The 22901-nt window shown below is 53.8% G+C and overlaps 1 protein-coding gene and 1 long non-coding RNA gene across 4 annotated transcripts in view; one reads left to right on the forward strand and one right to left on the reverse strand.

The window, feature by feature from the left end:
* Positions 1–3210: 3210 nt before the first annotated feature.
* Positions 3211–22901, reverse strand: part of PML (PML nuclear body scaffold) — a 39427-nt gene continuing 19736 nt past the window's right edge. The window contains exons 5-9 of one of the 3 annotated variants that reach the window (XM_047862866.1): positions 16993–17130; positions 16340–16598; positions 15226–15278; positions 6837–6987; positions 3211–5781 (exon numbers count right to left, since the gene is read on the reverse strand). In XM_047862866.1, the coding sequence (XP_047718822.1) occupies positions 5006–5781; positions 6837–6987; positions 15226–15278; positions 16340–16598; positions 16993–17130 (1377 nt within the window). In that variant the 3' untranslated portion in view covers positions 3211–5005. Of the gene's footprint in view, positions 5782–6836; positions 6988–14277; positions 14611–15225; positions 15279–16339; positions 16599–16992; positions 17131–22901 lie in introns of those variants that run through there. The other 2 variants (XM_047862868.1, XM_047862867.1) reach the window with 2 other exon arrangements.
* Positions 16536–18345, forward strand: LOC125167945 (uncharacterized). The gene is made up of 3 exons (XR_007153003.1): positions 16536–16625; positions 16760–16923; positions 18307–18345. It is a non-coding gene; the product is annotated as an uncharacterized LOC125167945 (long non-coding RNA).

The raw sequence follows: 22901 nt of genomic DNA on the forward strand, positions 1-22901 counted from the left end.
GAACCCCTGTGGGGTGCTTCTAGAAGAGGATGCTGGGGAGGGAAGCAGACCACACTTAGGGTGCTGTATGAAGGGGTTCTCAGAAGCTCCTGCCCATCTGTCCACGGTCTCATGGACTCTTCAGCTGCTAAAGTGACAAATCCCTGTAGCCTCAAGAGTGACTCTAATTCCTTTGCTATTGATTCTTAACTCCATTGCTAACCTTCATCACCAAATGTGCCCCTAAATTTGATATTAGCCCCAAATCCTAACCTTAGGCCTCACCCAACTTCTAACTCCACCCCATCCCTACCCCAATTCAAACCTGGGCCCTAACCTTAGCTCTAACCCTCATCCATAACCTTCACCCTGATTCCACCAGTATTTCCCGAAATTAAGTTCCTCCCTTCCACACAAGTTTTGCTAAATCTGTGTTCCTTCTGAGATTGTAGTTACCTAATATATGTTCTTAAATTAGACCTTTAAATAATCCCAGTTTAGCGTTATTCTGAGCATCTATATTCCAGAAATCACGGTTTTGATATGCTGGTCATATTTTTTTCTAATAGCTGTTAACAGAAGCACAACATGGTTAACGTTTTTGAAATGTTTTTCCACGCACCATCCACCTAAAGCTACCTCCCATACCGCCGGAAGTGCAGGGGTGGGGGGCGCTCAGGGAAAGACTGAGCTGCTCGGAGCCCAAGCCCCACGCACCTTCACTCCCCACCCACGCGGAGCCCAGCCTGACTGCGAGGCCCGGCGGGGCTGCAGCGCCCCCTGCCGGCCGAATCTGGGAGCAGCTCTAGCTCGGCTCCCTTCCCTCTGGGCGGGGTTCACGACGTGCTACTTTCTCTGACTTGCCTTTTGGTGTCATTAACTGTCGAGTTCCCCTGCGAGGAGTGAAGAAAGGTGAGAGAAGACCCCTCTACTCTAGACTCAGGGGCTGGGGACACCTAGGGTGTGGGGTGCAGACAAGCCTGAAGTCAGAGGATGCAGGAACCTTGCAGGGGCTGGGCCTGCGGGGAGGTGTAGGGTGAAGGGTAAACTCTGAGATAGGGAGAATTGTCAGGGTTGGGACTAGGGGTCAGAGTGAGTGTGGGGGAGGAATAAGGATGAAGTGTGGCAGCCGGGACTGGAGGAGGAGGGAAGGGGGAGGGCGACAGCAGGGCCAGGCACCAGCCGGGTGTTGTGCAGGTAGAAGGAAGGGCAGGCTTGGAGTTAAAGCGGATTTCTGAGGGGCTCCTGGGTGGCTCAGTCGGTTGAGCAACTTACTCTTGGTTTCGGCTCAGGTCATGATCTCACGGTTTGTGAGTGCGAGCCCCTTGTGGGGCTTTGTGCTGATAGTGTGGAGCCTGCCTGGGATTCTCTGTCTCCCTCTCTTTCTGTCTCTTCCTCGTGTGTGTGTGTGTGCGATCTCTCTCTCTCTCAAAAATAAATAAACTTAAATATATATATAATATATTATATATTATTATTAAATATATATTATTAAATATATACATAATATATTATATAATTAAATATATACATAATATATAATATATTATATATACATTATACATATATATTATATAATTACATATATAATACATATATTATATAATACATAATACATGTATATTATATAATATATAATACATGTATATTATATAATATATATAATACATATATAATATATGTATGTGTGTATATATATGTATATATATACATATATAATATATGTGTGTGTGTATGTGTATATATATATATATATATACACAAGCAGATTTCTGAGTGATGTTGTTCCTGGGAGTGTGAGCCCTTGGATCTCAGAAGGAGGCCCTGGAGCAGGCAGGACTGGCCATGGCTGAGCTGGTTTCTCTGCTTCAGGTGTGTGTGGTTGAAATCCCCCATTTGGCTGTGTTGGGGACACAGAGCCACCCACTTGTCAGCCACTGCAAGGTGGACTCCCCTGACTACCTTGGACCCTAGGACCCCCCACAATTGTCTGCTCTGTCCCAGATCTTGTTCTGCATTGCCTGAAGCCAAGCCCATGCATATTTTTTTGCTAAGATCTAATATCTGTTCATTTTTATAACTCACGAAGCAGTAAAGCTGTCATCTTGGTTGTCTGTAAAATAAGATCTTATATTTGTGTGGTTCTTCACATATTACATTGTTTTTGAGGTTTATTTCTTCTTGAGGTGGGGAGGGGCAGAGAGAGAGGGAGATGCAGAATCCGAAGCTGGCTCCAGGCTCTGAGCTGTCAGCACAGAGCCCGACCCGGGGCGTGAGCCCATGAACTGTGAGATCATGACCTGAGCTGAAGTCGGACGCTCAACCGACTGAGCCACCCAGGTGTCCCTGTGTGGTTCTTCACATATTAAAAAGCTATTTGCACATTCTCTCACTGGTTCATGCAAGCGCCTGTGAGGTAAAAATGATCTGTATTGTCCCACTGGATACAGTTGGAGCCCAAGCCTCAGTGAGTTTGACATACCAGACCAGTCAGAGGTTATGGAGTGAGAATTAAAAACTCAGTGCCCTGACTTGCAGCCCAGCAAGTTCATGGTTAGTTGACATGGATGAATCTGAGATAGCATTCAAAGATGAAGCACAGGGGACACATGTGGACCTGCTCTTAGAAGCTAAAACTCCAGGGCTGGAATCTGGTCATCTGGGCCAGGTAGGTGGGGTTACGGGTGATGGCCTGTGCCGTGGGAACCCCTGCAGGTACTAACGTGGATTCCATTTGGGACATCCCAGACAAGACAGCCCAGACAGCGACACATTAATTACACATTGCTAACATCCTGGGCTCCCCTCCCTCTTGTTAAGGGTTTTACCACCTGTGACTCTGGGGACACAAACAGGGGTGTGAGATTACCCGGCAGGGGGCAGAGGTGACGTTCTTACAGACGCTGGTCTCTGGCTCCTGACTCCCTCTAGAGGGTAATTCTTGAAACTGGCACCTCTTTTCCTCCATGTGCCTCTCCTTTTGGGAGAGGATCCCTGACGGGCCCACCCTGGGTCTTCTCTTTCGGAATGGGGGCGGGGAGGGGCTCACAGATGTGAGCAACAAGCAGCTCTGGGCTCTGCTAAGCCCTGACAGGACTTCACAAAGTGCAACTCCCCCATGTTCGGGAACCTCCCCCCCCCCCCAACCCCCGCTCCCCGCCCTGCTTTAACACAGACAAGAAGCTGCTCAGTGGCTCCCGGGTGGGCTGAGCAGAGTTTGGTGCCTCAGACTTTGAGCATTCACATCTTTATTAAAGGCTGCATAAATGGAGAGAGGGCAGAAGAGCCCTTTGTTATAAAACCTGTGGTCAACTACATCTGCAGATGGCAAGCACGGGAGGCGTGTAAACCAGCGGGCACTGCCTCGTTCGGGGGGAGGCTGAGGGAAGAAAATATGAGTGGTGGCCCAAGGGCTGCCTTGCAATTGCCAGGATGGTCAGCACAGCCAGGCTGGGGCCCAGCCTCCTCTTCCCCTCACCCATCAGCCTGTTCCCACAGCTTTTGAGCCGGGACTCGCTTTACACTCAAATGCTATTTTAAACATGTCAAAGCTCACGGTTAGAGTTGACACTCCCACTGTGGTAGCTGGTTCCCATGTAATCCCTTCGTGGATCTATCTCCAGGGCACCCAGCGGACAGGGGCTGAGGTGTGGGCACACAGACTTCACTCCTGTGAAAGCTCAGGCAATAGGGGCAGGAGGCCCTGGGCTGTGGCCCAGCGGCGGGAGCCAAGGGAGGGGGAAGGGAGAGGAGATGGGGAGAGACAGTGGTTCTGCTAGTCAGAGGGAAGGCCCTGACCTTGCTGTGTTCTGCTGCTGCCCTCTGGTGTGACCACAGATTGAGGACCTTAGCTTAGGTTAGGGCTGAGAGCTAGGGTTTAGGTTGAAAACCATCTTGTCCACTGGCTCGGTGGCTGCCGTCCATGCCTTAAGTCCCAGAATGGAGGAACTGGAATGGGAGTTCTGAGCCCATCTGGGCCAATTGGCCCATTTTACAGTGGAGACACCAGGGGTCATTTCCTAGGTCACAGTCAACGTGCCCAGTCGGGGCCAGGACTTTCTCTGCTGCTCTTTTGGGAAGCAGTCTATCAGAGCACTGGTTCTTAGCGGGCATCAGAACCAGTTGGAGAACGTGCTAAAACAGCTTGCTGAGCCTGCTTAAGAGATGCTGATCCCAGAGGTCTGGCGTAGCGACTCTCAGGGGATGCCAACGCTGAGGGCTCTTGGTGTGTGTGGCAGGCAGCCCTGGGCTAGAGGACATTCCTAATGGGGCTGAGGGGGGCGGTACAGAGAGAGCAAAAGCCACACTGAGAGGGGCTGATGGCCTGAGGACCAAAGAGAAAAGCCCGACTAAAGGAGAGGCGTCTGGGTGGCCAGAAGGCAAGAAGCAAGCTTGGAAGGGTCAGACTCTGGAAGGTGGGACAGACATGGGGCAGCAGATTCTGTCTCTGCAGACACAAGGCCCCGTGGGGATGAAAATGCAGTTTTATCCCCAAAGGAGAAGTGACCAGGGAGCCGGCCTTCAGACAGGCAGGTGGTGGGAAAACCCAAACTCATGATGGCGGTTTGGTTGAGAGGCACTTTGGGTGCCTGTGGGGTGTCGCCGGCAGGCAGTGTCCACGGGGGCTGTTGGCAGGTCCCCCAGGGCAGTGGCCGGGGTCAGGGAGGAACTGCAGGGACACTCGTGGAGGTGGCAAGTTGGGTGGCTGGGGGCCTTCTTCACGTAAAACCTCCTTGGTTTTGGCTCCTGGAGGAGAGGGGCCAGGTGTCTGGTGAACCAACCCACTGATGCTCCCAAAGCCGGAATGGGGATTTGGTGGCCCCTGGGGGATTAGGACTTGGACTTAGAACCTTCTCTGTGGGGCTTCTCGAGAAGGGGAATTTGGTCCGAGAGAACTGATTCTGGACCAAATGACAACTGCGTACTGGGGCCCGGGGCCTGGAAATGCGGTCATGGGTGGGGCCTGCTCAGGCAGGCCTCATCCCTCTCGGCCCCCCTGAGATTCCAAGCCAGTCATCGCCTCCTCTCAGCTCTGCTGGGGCGCCTTTTCTGCCAAGCTGTGGCCAGCGATGCCTTCTGCCCGTGCCACGGCGGCCTCCTCCGACAGGCCTTTGAAGTAGCTGCTCAGAGCCTGCAGGTTGACAGCGCGCTGCATGGGGGGTGACGAGGTGGTCTGCAGGCTCAGGTAGCGGCTGTACTTCTTCAAGCCCCGCTCTGGGTCACGGCGGTGTGCGGTCAGCAGCTCGGTGAAGCTCACGTTGTGGAGGGCCAAGAGGCGGGCCTCGGCCCGGAGCAGGGCGGCCGCCTGCACCAGGGGCTGCAGGGACGCAAAGCACTGCAGGCTGCTGAAGGAGTAGACGTGCTGGGCCAGCTGGGGGCCCGGGGAGACCTCGAGGAGGCGGCACAGGTCTCGCATGGCCAGCACGGCGGCCAGGGCACTGCGTTCGCTCATGTTTCTCGCCAGGTAGGTCTTGGCCAGACTCTTGAGTTTGAAGCTGCTGGCCCTGGGCACGCGCTCCCGGATGAGGGGCAGAGCGGCCAGGAAGCCCGAGATGACCTCCTGAAACTCCCACAGCCTGTTCATGTCCTCCAGGGCCCGGAAGAAGTTGGGGAGGCCGGGCCCCCACAGCTTGTAGCAGGCCAAGATGGGGCGGCGCATGGAGCCCAGGAAGCCAAGGAAGTGCTGCAGCCCTACCTCCAGGGAGACGGCCTTGGAGTAGATGCTGAAGAAGGCCTCGGGCTGGATGAGCACGCGGAACTCACTCTCCCGGTTCACGGCTGCCAGCTGGCTAATCTTCTGGGCTGGGCAGGAGAGAAGGGCAAGGTGAGGCCCCAGGGGCAGGGTGGGGGGCCCAGGGAGGGAGCAGTGGAAGCTCTAGGACCCCACCTCGGGGCCTGCTGGCAGGACCCAAGCATCAGCCTCCAAATGCAGCTCTATGCTGGCTCCAAAGGGGACAGGGGTCAGAAGGGGAGGGCGGGCTGCTTTCCAAACACCCCCTACTCACCTGGTGGGAGTCCAGCTCCCCCCTGCCCCCCTGCCCCTGTCCCCAGCCCCGGAGTTTGCCAAACAGTTTAGATCCAGGTCCCTCCTGTCCGGCTTCTGTTAGCCTTACCCGCCTACACTCGGGACCCTTTGTTGTTTCCAGCGCATCCTCTCCCCCCTGCCCCAGCCTCCAATCCCATCGTCACTGAGCCGAGATTCCCAGCCCAGGCAGACAGCACACCTGCCCAAACTACTCCACTCAGAACATGGCTCACAGCTGCCCTGTGAGGTCTGGGAAGGACTCCCCTGTCCTAGGGAAACCCACTACTTCTGTCTGGCTGGGCTGGCCCCATGCTGGGTCTGTGCCACAGGGCAGGCCGGAGCCTTCTGGTTCGGGGAAGGGCATTGCAAGGCCAGGGTCAGCACCGTGGAGAGTTGAGGGGCTTCTGGGAGAAGGGGTCATCTTTCTCCGTGACCTGGGCTTTGTCGGCCTCCCTGTGGAATGAGCTCTGTACTCAGAATTCTGCAGCTGAAGGCCTTGCTCGGATTGCTGGCCTCCTAGCAGTGACTTCCTACATCGTGTTCTGTTTACAAGTGTGTTGCCAAAGGTCTCTAGAGAAGCGCTGGTCAGGGGTGAGCTCACGGATGCACCTGCCTCATGCTTTCAGGCCCTGGAAGTCCTTATTCGGACAACCAAGTGGTACACCTGGAGTCCCAGGGGAGGCTGGGACTCAGGGACTGCCTGCTCTCTGGCTGCAGTCATTGGCCAGAGCTCTGGGCTCTCCCGGGCCCAGAACATAGCTCTGCCTGCACCTACTTCGGGGGCTCAGAGACTAAGCTAGAAAGGGGTGGGGGTGGCCACTGGAGAACCCACTTTCACTGTCAATCTTGAGGTCAAAGAAAACCAGGGGCCTGTCTTCTGCTTGGGGGTCGGCGAGGCTCTCATCCAGGACCCTCAAAGAGCTGGGACCCTCCAGTTGGAGGTCACTGGACTCGCTGCTGCTGTCGTCCAGCTCCCGGGAGGACTGCAACACAGAGAAACCAACAGGTCAGGGGCCCGGAGGGCGAGAGGGGTGCGTGTTGGCAAGGTGAGCATGTGCCCACGGGCCGGTGTGCGTGTGTGATGTGAACGTGGGAACAGGAGCAAGCTGGTATGGTGGGGGGGGGGGCATCCGCACGCACATGCGGGAGAGAGGGGAAGGGGAAGGTGTATATCCGTCTAAGCGAGTGCGTGTGCACGAGGATGTGTGCGTATGAATGGATGTCAGTGTGCATGTGCACGTGTGAGGGCCGTGTGGGAACCACACGTTTGTGAGTAGGGGTGAAAGGCTGAGATCACGCAGACGAGTGTGTGCGAAAGCACGAGCATGGGAATGAATGCAAATGCCAAATGTGTGTGTGCACATCGGGTGTGAATTTATGAACCTGTGTTGACAGGTGTGTGGGAATGTGAGCATGTGTGAGTGTGCACATGGGCGCATAGCGCCGGGTCTGGAAGCTCAGGGAAGGGGCCAGTGCTCTGGTGGGCAGGGCCGGAGGGGTCTGCTGCTCCCTTTTCTCTGAACAGACTCAGAAGAAACACTTCTTGGGACGGGAGGAAGGAGCCTCATCTCAAACCTGAGGTTTCTCTGGAAGGGGCCAGGAGCTTGGCTCTTCTTGTCCCCATAGCCAGCCAAGGCTCCAGTGTCTTAGGGGGACCGCTCGCCTCAGGAATGCCACATCTGGGTGGACACACGAAGCCTGGAGGCCCTCTGTCATTTAGCATCCAGGAGCCGGCTGCTTAGGGAAGCCTCAGGCCCGGGGCTCCTCTAGCCTGGGCACCCAAGGCCCTGTTCTCACCAGCACCAAGGCAAAAAATCTGAAAGGCCTCAGGGTGGGGGAAGGGCTCTGTCTCCGTGAGCCCCAAGGGGCTGCGGCTACAGAGGGCGGTAGAGGCTCATCATCTGCAAAGCTGCCAAAGCCAGCCGATGTCTCGGGAGGCCTGCTCAGAACTTCCTGTGAATGCCACCTGTGGATGTGAGCCAGAGACCAGGGGGAAAGGACATGGCCAACATCACACGGCCAGCTGGGGGTACTGCTGAGACAGAGTCCAGAGCAGCCCTCGGGTCTTTCCTACTTACAGACTGCCTCAGCCGGGGCTATCTGAAGCCTCCAAGGATGAACGCTGGCCTCTGGCTAATGTCCTTGGCTCGGCAGGTAATAAGCATGGGCCTTGGCCCTTTTATTCACCAGGTGAAACATTTTAACAAAACTTCAGCCAAGAGCAAAGTCCTTACTAGCCACAGGTAAAATGTGCTGGTTTTCCCCAGGAGTGGCCGATTTTCACTTCATTGGCTTTTCATAGCCCTACCCCAGGCTCACCAACTTCCTCCCGGTCACTGATAGAGAAAGGCATTCACTATGAGTCCGTCTAGAGCTGGTCTTGCTTAGAGAAGCCTGGAGTTCGGGGATTCTATACATAAGGTCCCAATAAAAGTCTTCGTCAAACGCCTCGCATATCTGGATCCTCGATTGGCCACGCATCAAAGGTTTATTTTGCAAGGGTTGCTCTGCATCTTCTGTCTCACTGTGGCAGTTCCCTTTCCTCCCTGTGAGGAACCTTCTCCAGGAATCTTCCTCGAAGTTGCTAGACCAGATACTCCACCTTCTTTCCTTGAGGGAAAACCCAGCTGGTTTTTATCTTCAACCTTCCAGACATTGCCCTGGTACCTGGGGTGGTGGAAAGAGCTGGGCTCTCCTTGCTGTGTCCTCCCCCGGACTGAAGAGCTGTCCCTTTGGCTGAGGCCTCTCTGTCCCCACCGACACGGCACCCGGAGCTGTCTCATCTTCCTTCCTCTTTTGGCTCCCAGCATGTCTGCAAGAGCCCGTGCAGTGGCCCTGAGTTCTTCCGCCTGCCTCCTTCCTTCTGGAATGTCTTCTCAGGCCTTAGAGCCTTGGTCACCTCTTTGGATATCTTCTTTCAAGACTTGAGCTCCCGGGACAGCAACACAGCTGCATCTTTGGGCTAGCTCCATTTCCATACCAGGTTGTTTATTTTTTTTTAAAGTTTATTTACTTCTTTTGAGAGAGACAGAGAGTGTGAGCAGGGAAGGGGCAGAGAGAGGGAGAGAGAGAATCCCAAGAAGGCTCGACACTCAGTTCAACGTGGAGCCCTATGTGGGGCTCGATCCTGCAACTGTGAGATCACGACCTGAGCCAAAATCAAGAGTCAGTTGTTCAACCAACTGAGCCACCCAGGAGCCCCAACCAGGGTCATTTATGATGGCCATCAGAATCTCATTTTTACGCCCTCCCACTGCCCTGGGGTCATTTTCTCTTATAGTGGCAGAATGTCTTGTCCTGAACTTACTGAAGAACTTGGTGGCTCCCTTAATAAAAGGACACCCCCTTTCTGCTGAGCTTGTCAATGGAGAGAAGGCTGGAACTTCCAGCTCTGACTCCTCTTCCTTTCTGATCCTTCCTCACCCTTGGGGCTACTGCACGGAGATGATCTTGCCAGCACGCCTTCCACTCAACTCCAGCCAGCTGTAAACCCCACTCCCTCTCCCTGCCTTACGTCCCAGCAACGTGGCCAGGAAGTGCCCGCATGCTTAAAAAGGGCTTTTCTCAAGGCCCAGGTTTAGCAAAAGGGCAATCAGCATGAGAGGCTCTGGGGCAGGAAGGCTTTCTGCCCCCTGCTCACTACCCGAAGCCCTATGTTCCAATGCCCATAGCGCTGCCCGCTGGGCGAGTGTGTGGGCGGAGAGTGTAGACGGAGAGGCACAGAGACCCGGGCCCAAGCCAGGCAAGGGCCTTTTACTGGAAAAGGCTTGAGATGTCCTGGGAAGGGAAAAGGAATGGTGGCAGAAGGCAATGGAGTGGGGAAGACTGGAGCCCGCGTGCTCGGCCTGGAAAGTGAAAAGTGGGGAAAGCTCCAAGGAAGTAGGGAGCGGACACAATGGGAGGTGAAAAAAAGAGGAAGAGGAATTGAAGATGTTCTGCTAAGAGCTGGAGGAGTAGAACTCACTTTAATATTCTTTAAAAGATGCAAGTAAATAATAGGATTCATTTCTCTCTTTTTTTTAAATGTTTATTTTTGAGAGAGAGAGAGAGAGAGAGACAGAGCATGAGCGGGGGTGGGGCAGAGAGGGAGACATGGAATCTGAAGCAGGCTCCAGGCTCTGAGCTGTCAACACAGAGCCCGAGGAGGGGCTTGAACTCACAAACTGTGAGACTGTGACCTGAGCCAAAGTCGTCCGCTTAACCAACCGACTGAGCCCCAGGATTCATTTCTTTATTATACTTGGTTAATGGACTTCTTTGACTGCAAAATTGTGCTCAGACCGAGCCACGGGGGACCTGGGAGTTTCTCAGGACCCACACGTAACTAGGATACACGTGCAATCTGGCTTGTGAGCTTTAGTTCACTTGGATTCAACACAGATCAACTTAGCAGGGCAAGGGCATTCCACCTCCACACTCCACGCGGCAGGCTGCATGGCCGTACCAAGCACACCCATACGGCTGGCTTGACATTTTAATCACCTTCCCCAAGTCTAGGTCTCTCTGGGAAGATCCACCAGCCCCTCGCCCCCGCCGGATCATATCCCAGTATGTACAGGGCACCCCCATTCAAGGCTGATACACACAGATGACAGATATACAACTGAGTCCCCCCATCCGGTGGTTCTCTCTTTTTTGGCTGGGCATTAGCAGCCTCAAAAAATCCAGATGCCCAGGTTGCACCCCAGACCGGTTCAATTACAATCTCTGGGGCAGGGGGAGTGACACCCAGGAATCTGTCGTTGGTAACCACCCCCCCACCCCCGCAAGATTCCAGTGCGCAGCCAGGGTAGAGAACTACTGTCCTACTGATTAACTCCATGTTTGGGCATCGGCCGCTCAGGAGCTGAACTCTGATATTTGGCATCCAGTCGCCTGAAGTTGTCTCTGCAGTGCCCGACATCAATTCTTATCAAGAGTCCCCAAGTTCCCGAGGGACTTCCTAAGCACCCACTCTTAAACGACAGCTGGGGTCAGTTTGGCAAACACACACAGATTGCCCTTTTTTGCAGACACAAAATCCCAGCTTTTGCAACGTCCGGAAGCCCCGCGGTACCTCATGCGTGTCCGTGAGCCGGACCATCCTGTTAGCTAGCCTATGGCCCCTGCTGCCCCCTGCGCCAGGCCCTCGGGGGACAGGGCTCCCATCTTCTGTTACACACACTCACCAGCATCCCAGCCCCTCCCCTGGATCGGTCGTTTCCCACGCGCCCCTCTTCCTACTGCTGGTCACCACTGCCACTGCAGTCAGGGACTGTCCCCTCCTGCTTCCTCTTTGTCTTGCTACTGCCGGATAGTGGGGCGAGTCCTCTGTCACAAGAGTAGCTGAGAGCATCTATCTTTTCCTGCCTTGGACCCTAACCCAGGGCCCAGGGCAGAGGCACTGCTGACCCACCCTCATTTCCTAGGATAGTCCTCACCCCAGGCCTCCACCGTCAGGCCTGGGTCTTGCCCCGCCACCCAACAGTGGCACCCCCACCGCTTCCGGCAGCGGCAGGGGCTCTTACAGACCACTCTTCCCGCACCAGCCATCTCTCCTGGAGCCTTGCCCACCTTGCCAGGTCTGCACCAGAGCCTCCAGGCGTGTCTAGCTGCAGTCTGGGACACTTGGAAAATGTGCTCTTTTCGTAGGCCAACTTCCACACACGGGAGGTGGGATGAAGGCCACGGACAGGAGAGGACATGGGTATGTGGGAGCCCGGAGCACCTTGCGGATGTCGCCCTGCTCCCCACCCAAGCCGCTGAGGGTACTCTGGGAGTGCCAGGGGTCTGGAAGGGAGCACAGAAGGTGGGTGAGAAACGCATGGAGGGGACCTAATTTGGTTTGTTTTTGCATAGATGTTTTTTAAAGCTTGGGACACATGATGGTTAATTTAAAAAATGTGTGTCTGGAGGCACTTGGGTGGCTCAGTTGGTTAAGCACCTGACTCTTGATCTCGGCTCAGGCCGTGATCTCATGGTTTGTGAGTTCCAGCCCCGCGTCGGGCTCTGCACTGATGGCCTGGAACCTGCTTGGGGTTCCGTCTGCCCTTCTCTGCCCCTCACCTGCTTGTGCTCTCTTTCTCTCTCCAAATAAGTACATAAACTTAAAAAAAAGAAAGTGTGTCTGAAGAACTGAAGAATACCAACACAAAAGCAGTGGTCCTCTGGCCCTCCCCACTCCGGACCTGGTCTCCACAGGTGAGCAGCTGTGCTTCTAATTGTTTTAACTCTTCACCACCTGAAACACACTCCCTCCTTCCTGGAATAATTCAGACACAACCTGGACCCCCTACTGACAGCTGAGGATCAGACTGACACCCCGCCCCCCAGCCCCAGCAGTGCTGGTTTCAGTTTCTGCACCCAACTGTCGTGAAGTCTGGTGAGACTACTGGCATTCCGATCCTTTCTCGAGCTTTCCATCCCAGACTGCTACCTCCACCCAGGGTCAGTTTTGTTTGATGAGGTTTAGGGGATGGAAAGAAGTGCCCAGATTTCAGAGGAATTTAGAACATGGCTTAAAGGGAAGACTGAAATATTGACTGGCGGTGAAGAATAATCGAAAGAGGGGCATCCAGGGCGGCTCTGGGGGCCTTGGTTTCTGTAGCCAGGCAGACGGTGTGACTTAACGGAGAGGAGAGGAAGAGAGACGAGTGATCTACGGGACACCCGAGTGCAGACGTCGGAGGGCCACTGGCTATCCTGGTCTGGCAGCAGGAGTGAGCGCCGGGCACCAGCAGCCTGTGGGCGCTAACTGAGGCCATGGGCAAGGCTGAGACCATAAAGATGGGCTGCAGCCGGAAGAACAAGGTGGAAGGGAACAGAGACCTGAGAGGAGGGTGAGGAGGGGTGGCTGGGGCTACTACAGGAGGGCAGGGGTCCTCGAAGTACCGGTGAGCTCAAGGGGCAGGAAGCTGTGGCCAGAGTCCCTGCGGGCCAGCTTTCAGTATGGTGAGGTCCAGGGGGTGGCCGTGGGGCTGGCGGCTGCAGTGGGGTGGGGCAAAGACCCCAGAGAGGCCAGGGTGCTGGATGTTGAAGTCCCCCAGAAAGAAGGCTGGACCTGGCTAAAGAGAGGCCACCTGGGAGGCGGGTGCTGGAGCCTCCCCTGTGTGGGGGGAGGCAAGAGGAGGTGTGAAATGATCTGGGGAAAGTGGGGTTCACCTCAAGAAAGGCGCAGAGAACCTGACTAGATGGTGGGACCGACACAGTCCAGGAGGCACAGAAGGCCTTGACCCGCCTCCCCACTCTGATGCTCACAGGGCGTTGGAAAGAGGGGACATAGTAACTCCACCAGAGAACCAAGTTTCAGTGCAGGGAGGACACAAAACTGCCTGCGGAGAAGAGCTAAGTCCAGCAGGGAATGTGATGGTCATGGAAGAAGGGGTTGCCAGGGCAATCTTTCAACAAATATTTATTGAGCAGCCGTATCTGCCAGGTCCTGGGATCGACACATTCCCTGCCCTCATGGGCTTAGGTCCTGGCAGAGGCCCAGCGGAAAGCCTCGGGGTGGTGGGATGGGGCAGTTGGAGGGGCAAAGGGAGAGAAAAGCTTCCTATTTTGGGGCAAAGAGGCCTGGGGATGTGAGGAGCGGGCAGCCTGTATCTCAATCATGCCCTTTCAGGTGAAGAGGGCTTACGTCTCCCTGACGGGTCTGTGCAGCCGCTCCTTCCTTGGTCCGCTCCTTGACCACGATGCACAGAATGCCTACTGTGTGCAGGGCCTTCAGCGAATGGGCCAGGCTGGGTGGTGGGGTGCAGGAGGGCCGGGGAGCAGGAGCCAAGTGAGCGAGTGGCCACGCGGTTCCAGGAGGACGGTGGCCACCAGCTACAGAAGAGGGAGGTGCTAGGGGTTCTCAGAGGCCTGTCTGAGGGGGGCCAGGCTGGTGGGGGGTAGGGGGAAGAACTCGAGGGCAGGGGGCTGGGAATGCAATTGGAGGCACCTCCAGAGGTCCTGGACGGGGTTCTCCACGGGGGCGGTGTCAGAATTCCCAGGGGGAGATCCTGCCTTAAGAGTCTGGGGTGCTCTGCCTCCCCCCACCCTTCCTGAGAGAGGTGTCAAGCTGGGAAGCCACAGAGAGAGGAACGGCAAAGAAGCTGTTGAGCCACTGGGCTATGTGGGGGGAGCCCCGGAAGGAGCGGCCGAGGGAGCGCACTGCTCCCCGTGCCCGGCCGCGTTGACTGATGGCCCTCTGGAGGTGGCAGGGACTCTCCTGGGGATCGGCAGGATGGCTGGGAGGCCCTGTGGCAGCAGGGGTGGTGGCCTGGACTGCGGGGGGAGGACATGTCCACATGGGGTTATAATACACTTTGAGGGGCAAGTGGAAGGCGCGGTGAAGACGGGGGGTACTCTGTGCTCTACGCGACAGGAAGCTAGTCCCGCGGCGGCTGCAGACGGCAGTGTCCTCCCGGTGACTGGTGGGCTGGCTGTGAGGATCGGCTTCAGGGACTGCAGGTTGTTCGGCGGGATGTTGGGGAGACCAAGCCGGGGGGCGGCATGCGCCATGGGGCAGGCGGGGGGGCCGGCAGGGGTGGTATGCTCCTGGTGCTCTTGGCAGGGGGTGGGCTGGCGAGGAGTGTTGTGCAGCGGTCTCCATGCGCTCCATGCACTTTCCAATACAGAACCTCAGACTGAGGGCCGGAAGGGACCTCAGAGGCACCCAGTCCAACCTTTCCCTCTGTTCAACCCCCCTTTCCCCACCTCCATTAACCAACCTCCAGGGACAGAAGGGTGCAATCCACAAAGGTACTCGTTCCATTGTGGGATGCCTTTAAAGTTCTTTCTTATCGAGTGAATGCTTGCCTGTTTGGGCCCTGTACGGTGCTGCCCGTGCCCTCACACCCCTGCACTGACCCTCACTGGCTGCGATTAACTGGGGAATGGGTTCTTGCCCCCGCTCCTCATTGAGGACTTAGAGGTCAGAGAAAATATAAGGAAGCTCCAGACAAAGGCATTGGCTAGTTCAGAAGAGAGACAGGGCTCTGGAAGGAAGCACTCTCTCAGCATTTCAGAAGAGTATATATGGTTACTGACGGCTCCTGCCCTGGTATAGAGGGAGGGCTGGGCTGGTTCAGGCCCGCAGCTGGCTTTTGGAGACTGTCCTCAGGACAGCACAGAACTCACTGCCTCGCTGGAAAACTCCCCAGGCGCAGGGCAAGTCTAAGAGTCACCTGCTGCGGCTGGGTCTCCTGGGACCCGGAATGGGGGGAGGCAGGAGTCCAGGGCTGAACTTCTGGACCACTCACCGAGTTTTCGGCATCTGAGTCTTCCGAGCTGCTGATCACCACGACGCGTTCCTCTGAAACAGGGCAGAGGAGACAGAATTAGGCCCTGCCAAGATGCCCACTCAGTGGGGCCCAGGTGTTCTGTGAGAATCCCTGTGGGCCAGTGGATGGGGTGGGCGATGTGTGCCCTATAGAGGGGGATGTGAACATTCACCAAATGTGCTAGTATGGATCTGTTTATTCAAAGAGACTTTCCGTCACTGCCCACTGTGCCCTGTGCGTGAATACTTAATTCAGTTATTGGTCCTGAATTCAGAATCTGTTCCCTACACAGGCAGCTTGGCAAAAAAGCACCTGGTTTGTTTTGCAATCCTAAAGAAGAAGAAGCACATTGGTTTTTTCCAATTCTGTCTCATGAGCTGAGATGTTTGAATTAAAAGCTACTTTATATTTGGTTAATCAAAACCTTTTGATTACCAATAGCATTGTGAGCAAGGAATGTCGGTCAGGGCTCAGTGTGCAAGCCAGGATCAGGGCTCAGTCTGAGACCTAGAATGAAAACAAAGGGGGCCTCTGGGTGAAGCAGATCTAGGAAGAACTGTCTTGACCCTTCCAGAATTCTATCAGTTGGCCTCAACTCATGCCCAAGAACTCCCAGTTTGGTGGTGTCCATAAAAGGTATCTAGGACAAATGACGTACTTTAGCCAGGTGGCCTTTGCAGACAAATTTGGGAAGTGATGGGTGTGGACTTGACCCAAGGTCTCTCTGGGAGCATGCCAGGCACTCACCAACAGACACTGCCTGGGGAGACCCACTTTGTGCAGAGGCACAGTGCTGGGCGCTGTGTGGGTGCGTTCGGGGAAGGGGCTACAGACTGTGGGTTTTAGCCTCTTACGGTCCCCACACTGGAATCCCAGCAAATCACACGGTAAACTGTATCCAATCTTATCCCCCAGGAAAACCATGGGCTTTCCCTGCCCCATCTGGTGGCAGCTGAGAGCAGGACACACAGGGGATGCTGTTGGCTTTGGGCTCCCTGGGTGGGGTGAGGATTTGGGGGAAGGGTCCCACCCTACCCAGCCCCTGGAGGACAGCACGTAGGCCTCAGCCTCCGCTGCCCAACCACTTCCTTACCTGCCTCCCTAAGCTCGCCGGTCCCGTGGTTGCTGTTGGGCGGGAAGACCTCGTTTCCGATGATGGGGCTTTCAGGGCTGCAGGGCCCATCCAGGTGGGGTGGCGAGACTGCCTTGGAGGTGCTGGGCCTGGGTTGCTCGGGGGAGCTCCGGGCCAGCCGTGTCTCCTTCTCCTCCTCAGACTCCATCTTGATAGCCTTCCTGGGGCACTCGGTCTGGCAGGACTTCCTCTTCTGGGGAGTGACTGGGCTGCAGACCTCCTATGCGGTGGGGAGTCACAAGGCCAGGTTAGCAGCCTTCAGGGGTGCTGGGGTGGTGGGCAGAGATGTGAACCTGGGTGGCAGGGACCTGTGGCCCGCCCCCTTTGCTCCTGCTGTCGCCTCTGCTCTCTGCCACGCAGATCGTGTCTCTCTCCACATAGGAAGACCCCTGGGCTGCCACGCACACTGGCCGTCTGCTGACCACTGACTCTGCTGGCCTCTGCCTGCCCTGGAGTGGCTCACGCTTACAGGGGAGCTTCCTGGCAGGGCAGCCAGGAGCAAGGGAGAGAACAGCGTAGGTGCTGACTAAGGCCTGGCTTCTCAGGTGGGAACCTGACTGCCTGGTGGGATCTGGGCCTCCAGGTGCAGAGTCAGGGGGCGGGGAGAACCTTACCTCTCTGCAGGAGGCGTCTTTGATGGAGTAGGCATGTATCGGCACCGGGTGTACCCCGGGCACCGACTGTACCAAAGCCATGACTGGGGTCTCAGCTGGCCCTGGGGCCTGTGCCCGGGCCCTCTGCATCTCCTCTGGCTGCGAAGTCCGGAAATAAGAGAGACAGAAATGAGCGGGTGGCAGGCCCAGGGCTGAGACCCCAGGCCTGGGGTCAGCCCAATCCCCAGGGCCTCAGCCAGCCACAGGTGCAGGCTGTCCAGAGCCCCCCCGGGGACCAGGAGTCCTCCTCACACCCTCCTTCTGACCCTGAGGTGCTGGCATCCAGGGGCACTTCAATTCCTGTGCATCCTAACAGAGCCAGAAGGTGACTGCTGAGATTACACGGGACCAACAGTGCCTAAAGGTTTTCTCGACAGCTAGCTCCGGGTTAACAAAGCGCTCGCTCCTGGTGGCAGCAATTCCTCTACAGCTGCAGAGCTGTAACAGTGAGGACACCCTTCCACTGAGCTGAAACCCTTCCAGGGAACCTCCCTGTGACCTTCACTCTGCCCCTGGGCCTTAACTCCCCCTGGGTCAGAACAATTACACACCTTGGCCAAATCCCTTAAAACCCCTCAGCCCTCAGTCCCCCTCTGTGAAATGGGAATAATATTAATATCTGTCTCACAGGATACCGTGGATGAAATGTGTTACCACAGGTAAAGTGCCTAGAAGAGCACCCAGCACTTAGTAAGTGCCACCGATGATATTGATGCTAAATACAGTTTTTATTGCCACTCTGAGCCAGGCATAGTGCTAACTATACATAAACCCACCCCAAAACGGACTTGGGCTGGTTCTTCAAAAAGTTAAACACAGAATTCCCATATGATCCAACAAGTCTTCTCCTAGGCATGTACCCAAAGGACTGAAAACAGATGTTCAAACAGAAACCTGCACACAAATGTTCACACCAGCCCTATTCACGACAGCCAAAAGGTGCACACAACCCAAAGGTCTACCAGCCTCTGAGACATCAGCCCAATGTCTAAACAGCCCAAATGTCAGACAGTCATACAGTGGAATTTTATCCAGCCATAAAAAGGCATGAAGTCGGGGCACCTGGGTGGCTCTGTCGGTTAAGTGTCAGACTTTGCTCAGCTCAGGTCATGATCTCGCAGTTGTGAGTTTGAGCCCCGCGTCGGGCTCTGTGCTGACAGCTCGGAGCCTGGAGCCTGCTTTGGATTCTGTGTCTCCCCCTTTATCTGCCCCTCCCCGGCTCATGCTTTCTCACTCTCTCAAAAATAAATAACGTTAAAAAAATTTTTTTTAAAGGCATGAAGTTCCGTACGTCAACATGGATGAACTTTGAACACATTACACTGAGTGAAAAGAAGCCAGCCACAAAAGAATACATGTTGTGCGGCTCCATTTATATGAAATATCCACAAGAGCTGAGCGCATAGAGGCAGAAAGCAGACTGGAAGCTGGAGTGGGGGTGGGGGCGGGGCAGACGTGGAGTGGCCGCGTCATGGGGACAAGGTTTCCTTTCGGGGCAATGGGAATATTTGGGAACCAGATGGGTGGGGTGGCTGTACAAGATTTGGAGGGTGCAATGTCACTGAACTGTATACTCGAAAAGAGTTAAAACGGAATTTTCCTAGATGAATTTTACCACAATAAAAACAATTATAGTTAAAATAACGAAATAGGGACCATCCTGTGATTATTGCCAATCTACAGAGAAGGGTAGGAGGCACAGAGGTGAAGTGACTGATTTCCCAAGGTCATATACCTAATGAGGGTCTGGACCAGGGTTTGAGTGTAGTGTCTTTGAACTGGTGGTTCTCTTTCCTGGTCACTGTCTCTCTTACATCCCCCCACACCGCTTTTCTCTATACTGTGTGAAACGGAAGCATCCGCAGGGCAGTTCACTGAAAATAAGCGACGAGTGACCTGGGAAGTGTCCCTCCGAAAGGGGAGGCCCAGACTCTGCCACTCCTGCCTGCAATCCTGACCCCTTGCTGCCTCCAAGTCTGTGTGTGCCCAGGAGATGACCGTGAGCAGGCGCCTGCAGTGGTCCGTGTGGTGAGGGAAAGGAAACAACACCCAGCTGGAGGGGGCGCTTCCTCGAGCACAGCCACGCTCGACAAGTCAGAAGCTGGACTTTAAGATCAGGAAGCCAGGGACAGGCTTTCCTCACAGGGGAACCCCAGGAATTAGCTGGCCAAACCTGGGCTGGGCAGGTGGGGGAAAGCCCCACGTGGCCCCATCGTGCTGGGACCGGAGCTCGACGTGGGGCGCTTCTTGGTATCGAGCACTTTGATGTGGGCTCCCAAATCAATTGCTATAACGGACTGACTTCCTTTTCCCCTCCCTCTCTGGGTTTCTTTCTCTTAACATCTTTACAGAAAGGGAGGAGAATTGTCTCTCTGGATCAGAGTGTATCTGGGGGAAGTGGAGAGAATGGAGAATCTCCTTAAACTTTTTAAAGTTTATTTATTTATTTGAGAGAGAGAGAGAGAGAGAGAGAGAGAGAGAGAGAGAAAAGCACAAGTGGAGGAGAGGCAGAGAGAGAGAGGGAGACTCCCAAGCAGGCTCCACAATGTCAACTCAGAGCCTGATGTGGGGCTTGAACCCAGGGACTGTGAGATCATGACCTGAGCAGAAGTCAGATGCTTATCTGACTGAGCCACCCAGGTGCCCCTACACCAGTGTTTTTCAGATTATAGTCTGTGACCCATTGGTGAATCATGAAAGCAATCCAGTGGGTCACGACCAGCATTTTTTAAATTATGCAGAATAGTATAGAACAGAAAACCCATGTAACAAGGGTAATTTATTTTGCAAAACTTCCATTTTAGCTACAGTTATGCATGTGTACATATATATATCGTAGATATAAAATATATTTCTTTATAATGGGTAGTGGTCAGAAATTTAAACCACGTCACACCCATTAGGATGGCTATTAGTGAAAAAAGTGTGGATGAGAAGGTAAAGAAATTGGAAACCCATGAGGTGCCTGGGTGGCTCAGTGACCGACTTCAGCTTAGGTCATGATCTCATGGTTCGTGGGTTCGAACCCTGCATTGGGCTCTACGCTGAACACTTGCTCGGAGCCTGGAGACTGCTTCGGATTCTGGGTCTCCTTCTCTCTCTGCCCCTCCCCAGCTTGTGCTCTGTCTCTCTCTCTCTCTCTCTCAAATAAATGTAAAAAAAAAAATTTTTTTTAAAGAAACTGGAAACGCTGTGCACTGTTGGTGGGAACAAAGAAGGGCATGGCCAACTAAGGAAATTGCATAGTGACTCCTGAAAAATTAAAAATAGAATTACCAGATGATCCAGCAATTCCACCTCTATGTAAATTTTATGTTATGTATATTTTATCACCATTAAAAAATTTGTTTAAAAAGTTAAAAAGGTCCTGGGGTGCCTGGGTGGCGCAGTCGGTTGAGCGTCCGACTTCAGCCAGGTCACGATCTCGCGCTCCGTGAGTTCGAGCCCCGCGTCGGGCTCTGGGCTGATGGCTCAGAGTCTGGAGCCTGTTTCCGATTCTGTGTCTCCCTCTCTCTCTGCCCCTCCCCCGTTCATGCTCTGTCTCTCTCTGTCCCCCCAAAAAAATAAATAAACTTTGAAAAAAAAAAATTAAAAAAAAAAAAAAGTTAAAAAGGTCCTTTCATGTCTGGATCTACAAATCACTGGTATGTGAAAGACCCTCTTTCCAGAAGGGCAACAAACTCCCTGAAAGTGGGCCTGGGATTCTCTGCCTCTGTCCCACCCACGATGCCCTCCTTCCTGTGTTAATGAAGCAGGGGACAGACAAGAAGGCTCACTAAAAAAAAAAAAAAAAAAAAAAAAAAAATCATGATGCCCAATTTGTTGTTTGGTAGCTTTAAAATGTTTTATTTTTTTCCATTCAAGTATTATAACGTCATGACGAAAAGAGTCTAGAGGAAATGGAAGAAAGATGGCCCCCAAGCTGGGGAGTTCTAGCTAAGGCTGTTGCTGTGTTTTCTCGTCACCTCTGTGCAGATACATGACTGAAATGAAAGTAAACCAACAGTTTCAAGAGGGATCCAGTGTTGGGGCGGAAAGCCCAGCTCCTGCCTCCTAAGGCAGGGACGTGGGCCCGAGAGTCGCCTTTCTCCTGGCATAGCTGAGCGACCGTACTTTCTCCAGGGACTGCCCGGCCACGCCTGCCTCCCTGGAGCTGCTACACCAGTCCTTTGCACTCACAGAGTGAGACGACATCCTTCCCCCGGCTCCCGTGGCCTGCCTGCCCCCTCCTCCAGCCTACTACCAAAGTGAAAGCAAGAGGCTTTGCAGAAAGAGCATTCTTCTGATGTTCCAAGTTCAAACTACTTAGTAGCGAATGGTGAGAGGTCACATAAAGACAAAGACCCGGAAGAATGCCTAGACCTCATACGAGATAGTACAGGGTCTCTTGCTGTTCATGAACCAGCAACTGGCACGTGGAAGACAGCCGAGCTCTGTGGACCTGGGGCACCTTCCCCAACTATTCGTAGGATTTCTTTGGGGGACATTATTCCTCCTAGCATTGTGATACCAAAACAACCTAAATATGCATTGACAGGGAACTGGCTAAATAAAACATGCTACACCCATTCACTAGACTGCTATGCAGACACAAAAAGACATCAGGAAGCTACCTACCTACTGAAAATGTAAGAATTCCAGAATACTTTGTGGGGTGAAAAAGCCTGGGGCGTAATACTATGAACATAGGGTGGTATGCTACCTTTGTGCAAAAACAGAATGGAAAATGGAATTACCTGTAATCATATTTGCTTGTAATTACATAAAGAAATTCGGGAAGGATATGTAAGAAATAGAGACAGGTATATGGGCATAAGAAGTGGAAAGATAGGGACCAGAAGGGAGGGAGACATGATATGTTACTTTCTTTCTTTTTTAAGATCCAGATACTGTATGTGCAGGATTTGGGCAGTAAGGTGCCATATGTAGGGTGTTACGTGAAAATATTGGATATGCACAAACACAGTCTTAGTTTGCACAAGAAATCTCTGTGATGCTGAGTAATGGAGAGCTCAAATGAGAAACGGGGTGCAGAGAGATGTTGGGGTGTCCCCCCACCTCAAAGCATTGGTTCTCAACTTAGCTACAAATTATCATCACCTGGGGATCTGAAAAAAAAATTTAGGTACAATTTATATACAGTGAAATGTACAAATGGTAAGCGTACAAATCAATGGATTTTAAGAATCGAAGTGTAGTTGACATATTTATCATTCTATGTTTTTACTTCTGACCGTGTGATTGTATTACTTCAAAAATATAATAAAAATGTCCTTTTTTACTTTTCAAGCTACATATGTGGGGATGCAGGACCCAAAGCAGTTAGGAATCTGCTTCTAATCCTATCCCTAGCTTGCTGTGTCATGTGGCCTGGGGTTGTCACCCTCTCTCTGGGCCTCAACCTATGCAAAATAGAGGGTTAGACTCCATGCGCTCTCCTAGCTCTAAAACTCTCAGTTCCTAAATCCTGCATTCTCCAGGAAGTCTCTCCAGATTGCCTCTGCCTACAACAATCTCTCTCCCCCAACGGCCATGCATGACAAAGCTAGGCTCGCCACCTGACCGCTACCACCAGAAGACCTGATTTCTGTGGAAGTCTGATCAGTCCTGGGCCCACACCTTTGGCAGGCAGACACAGGCAGACCCAGATGACCAGGACGTGGAGGAGACCAGACGCCTAGTCCAAGGAAGGATCTCAGGAAGCTTATCCCAGAGGAGCCATGCATGTAAGCACTTGAGAGGGCAAGCCAAAGGGGTACCACTGCATTTTCTCCCAGGGAAGCAATCTAAGGGCAGTCCAGAGATGGGGGTGGCTGTCTCAAGCATGAGTGAGCTTCCTGTCCTTGGGAGGTGTGTGTGTGTATAGACAG

Source organism: Prionailurus viverrinus, chromosome B3 (assembly GCF_022837055.1).
Source record: "Prionailurus viverrinus isolate Anna chromosome B3, UM_Priviv_1.0, whole genome shotgun sequence".
Taxonomy (NCBI): domain Eukaryota; kingdom Metazoa; phylum Chordata; class Mammalia; order Carnivora; family Felidae; genus Prionailurus; species Prionailurus viverrinus.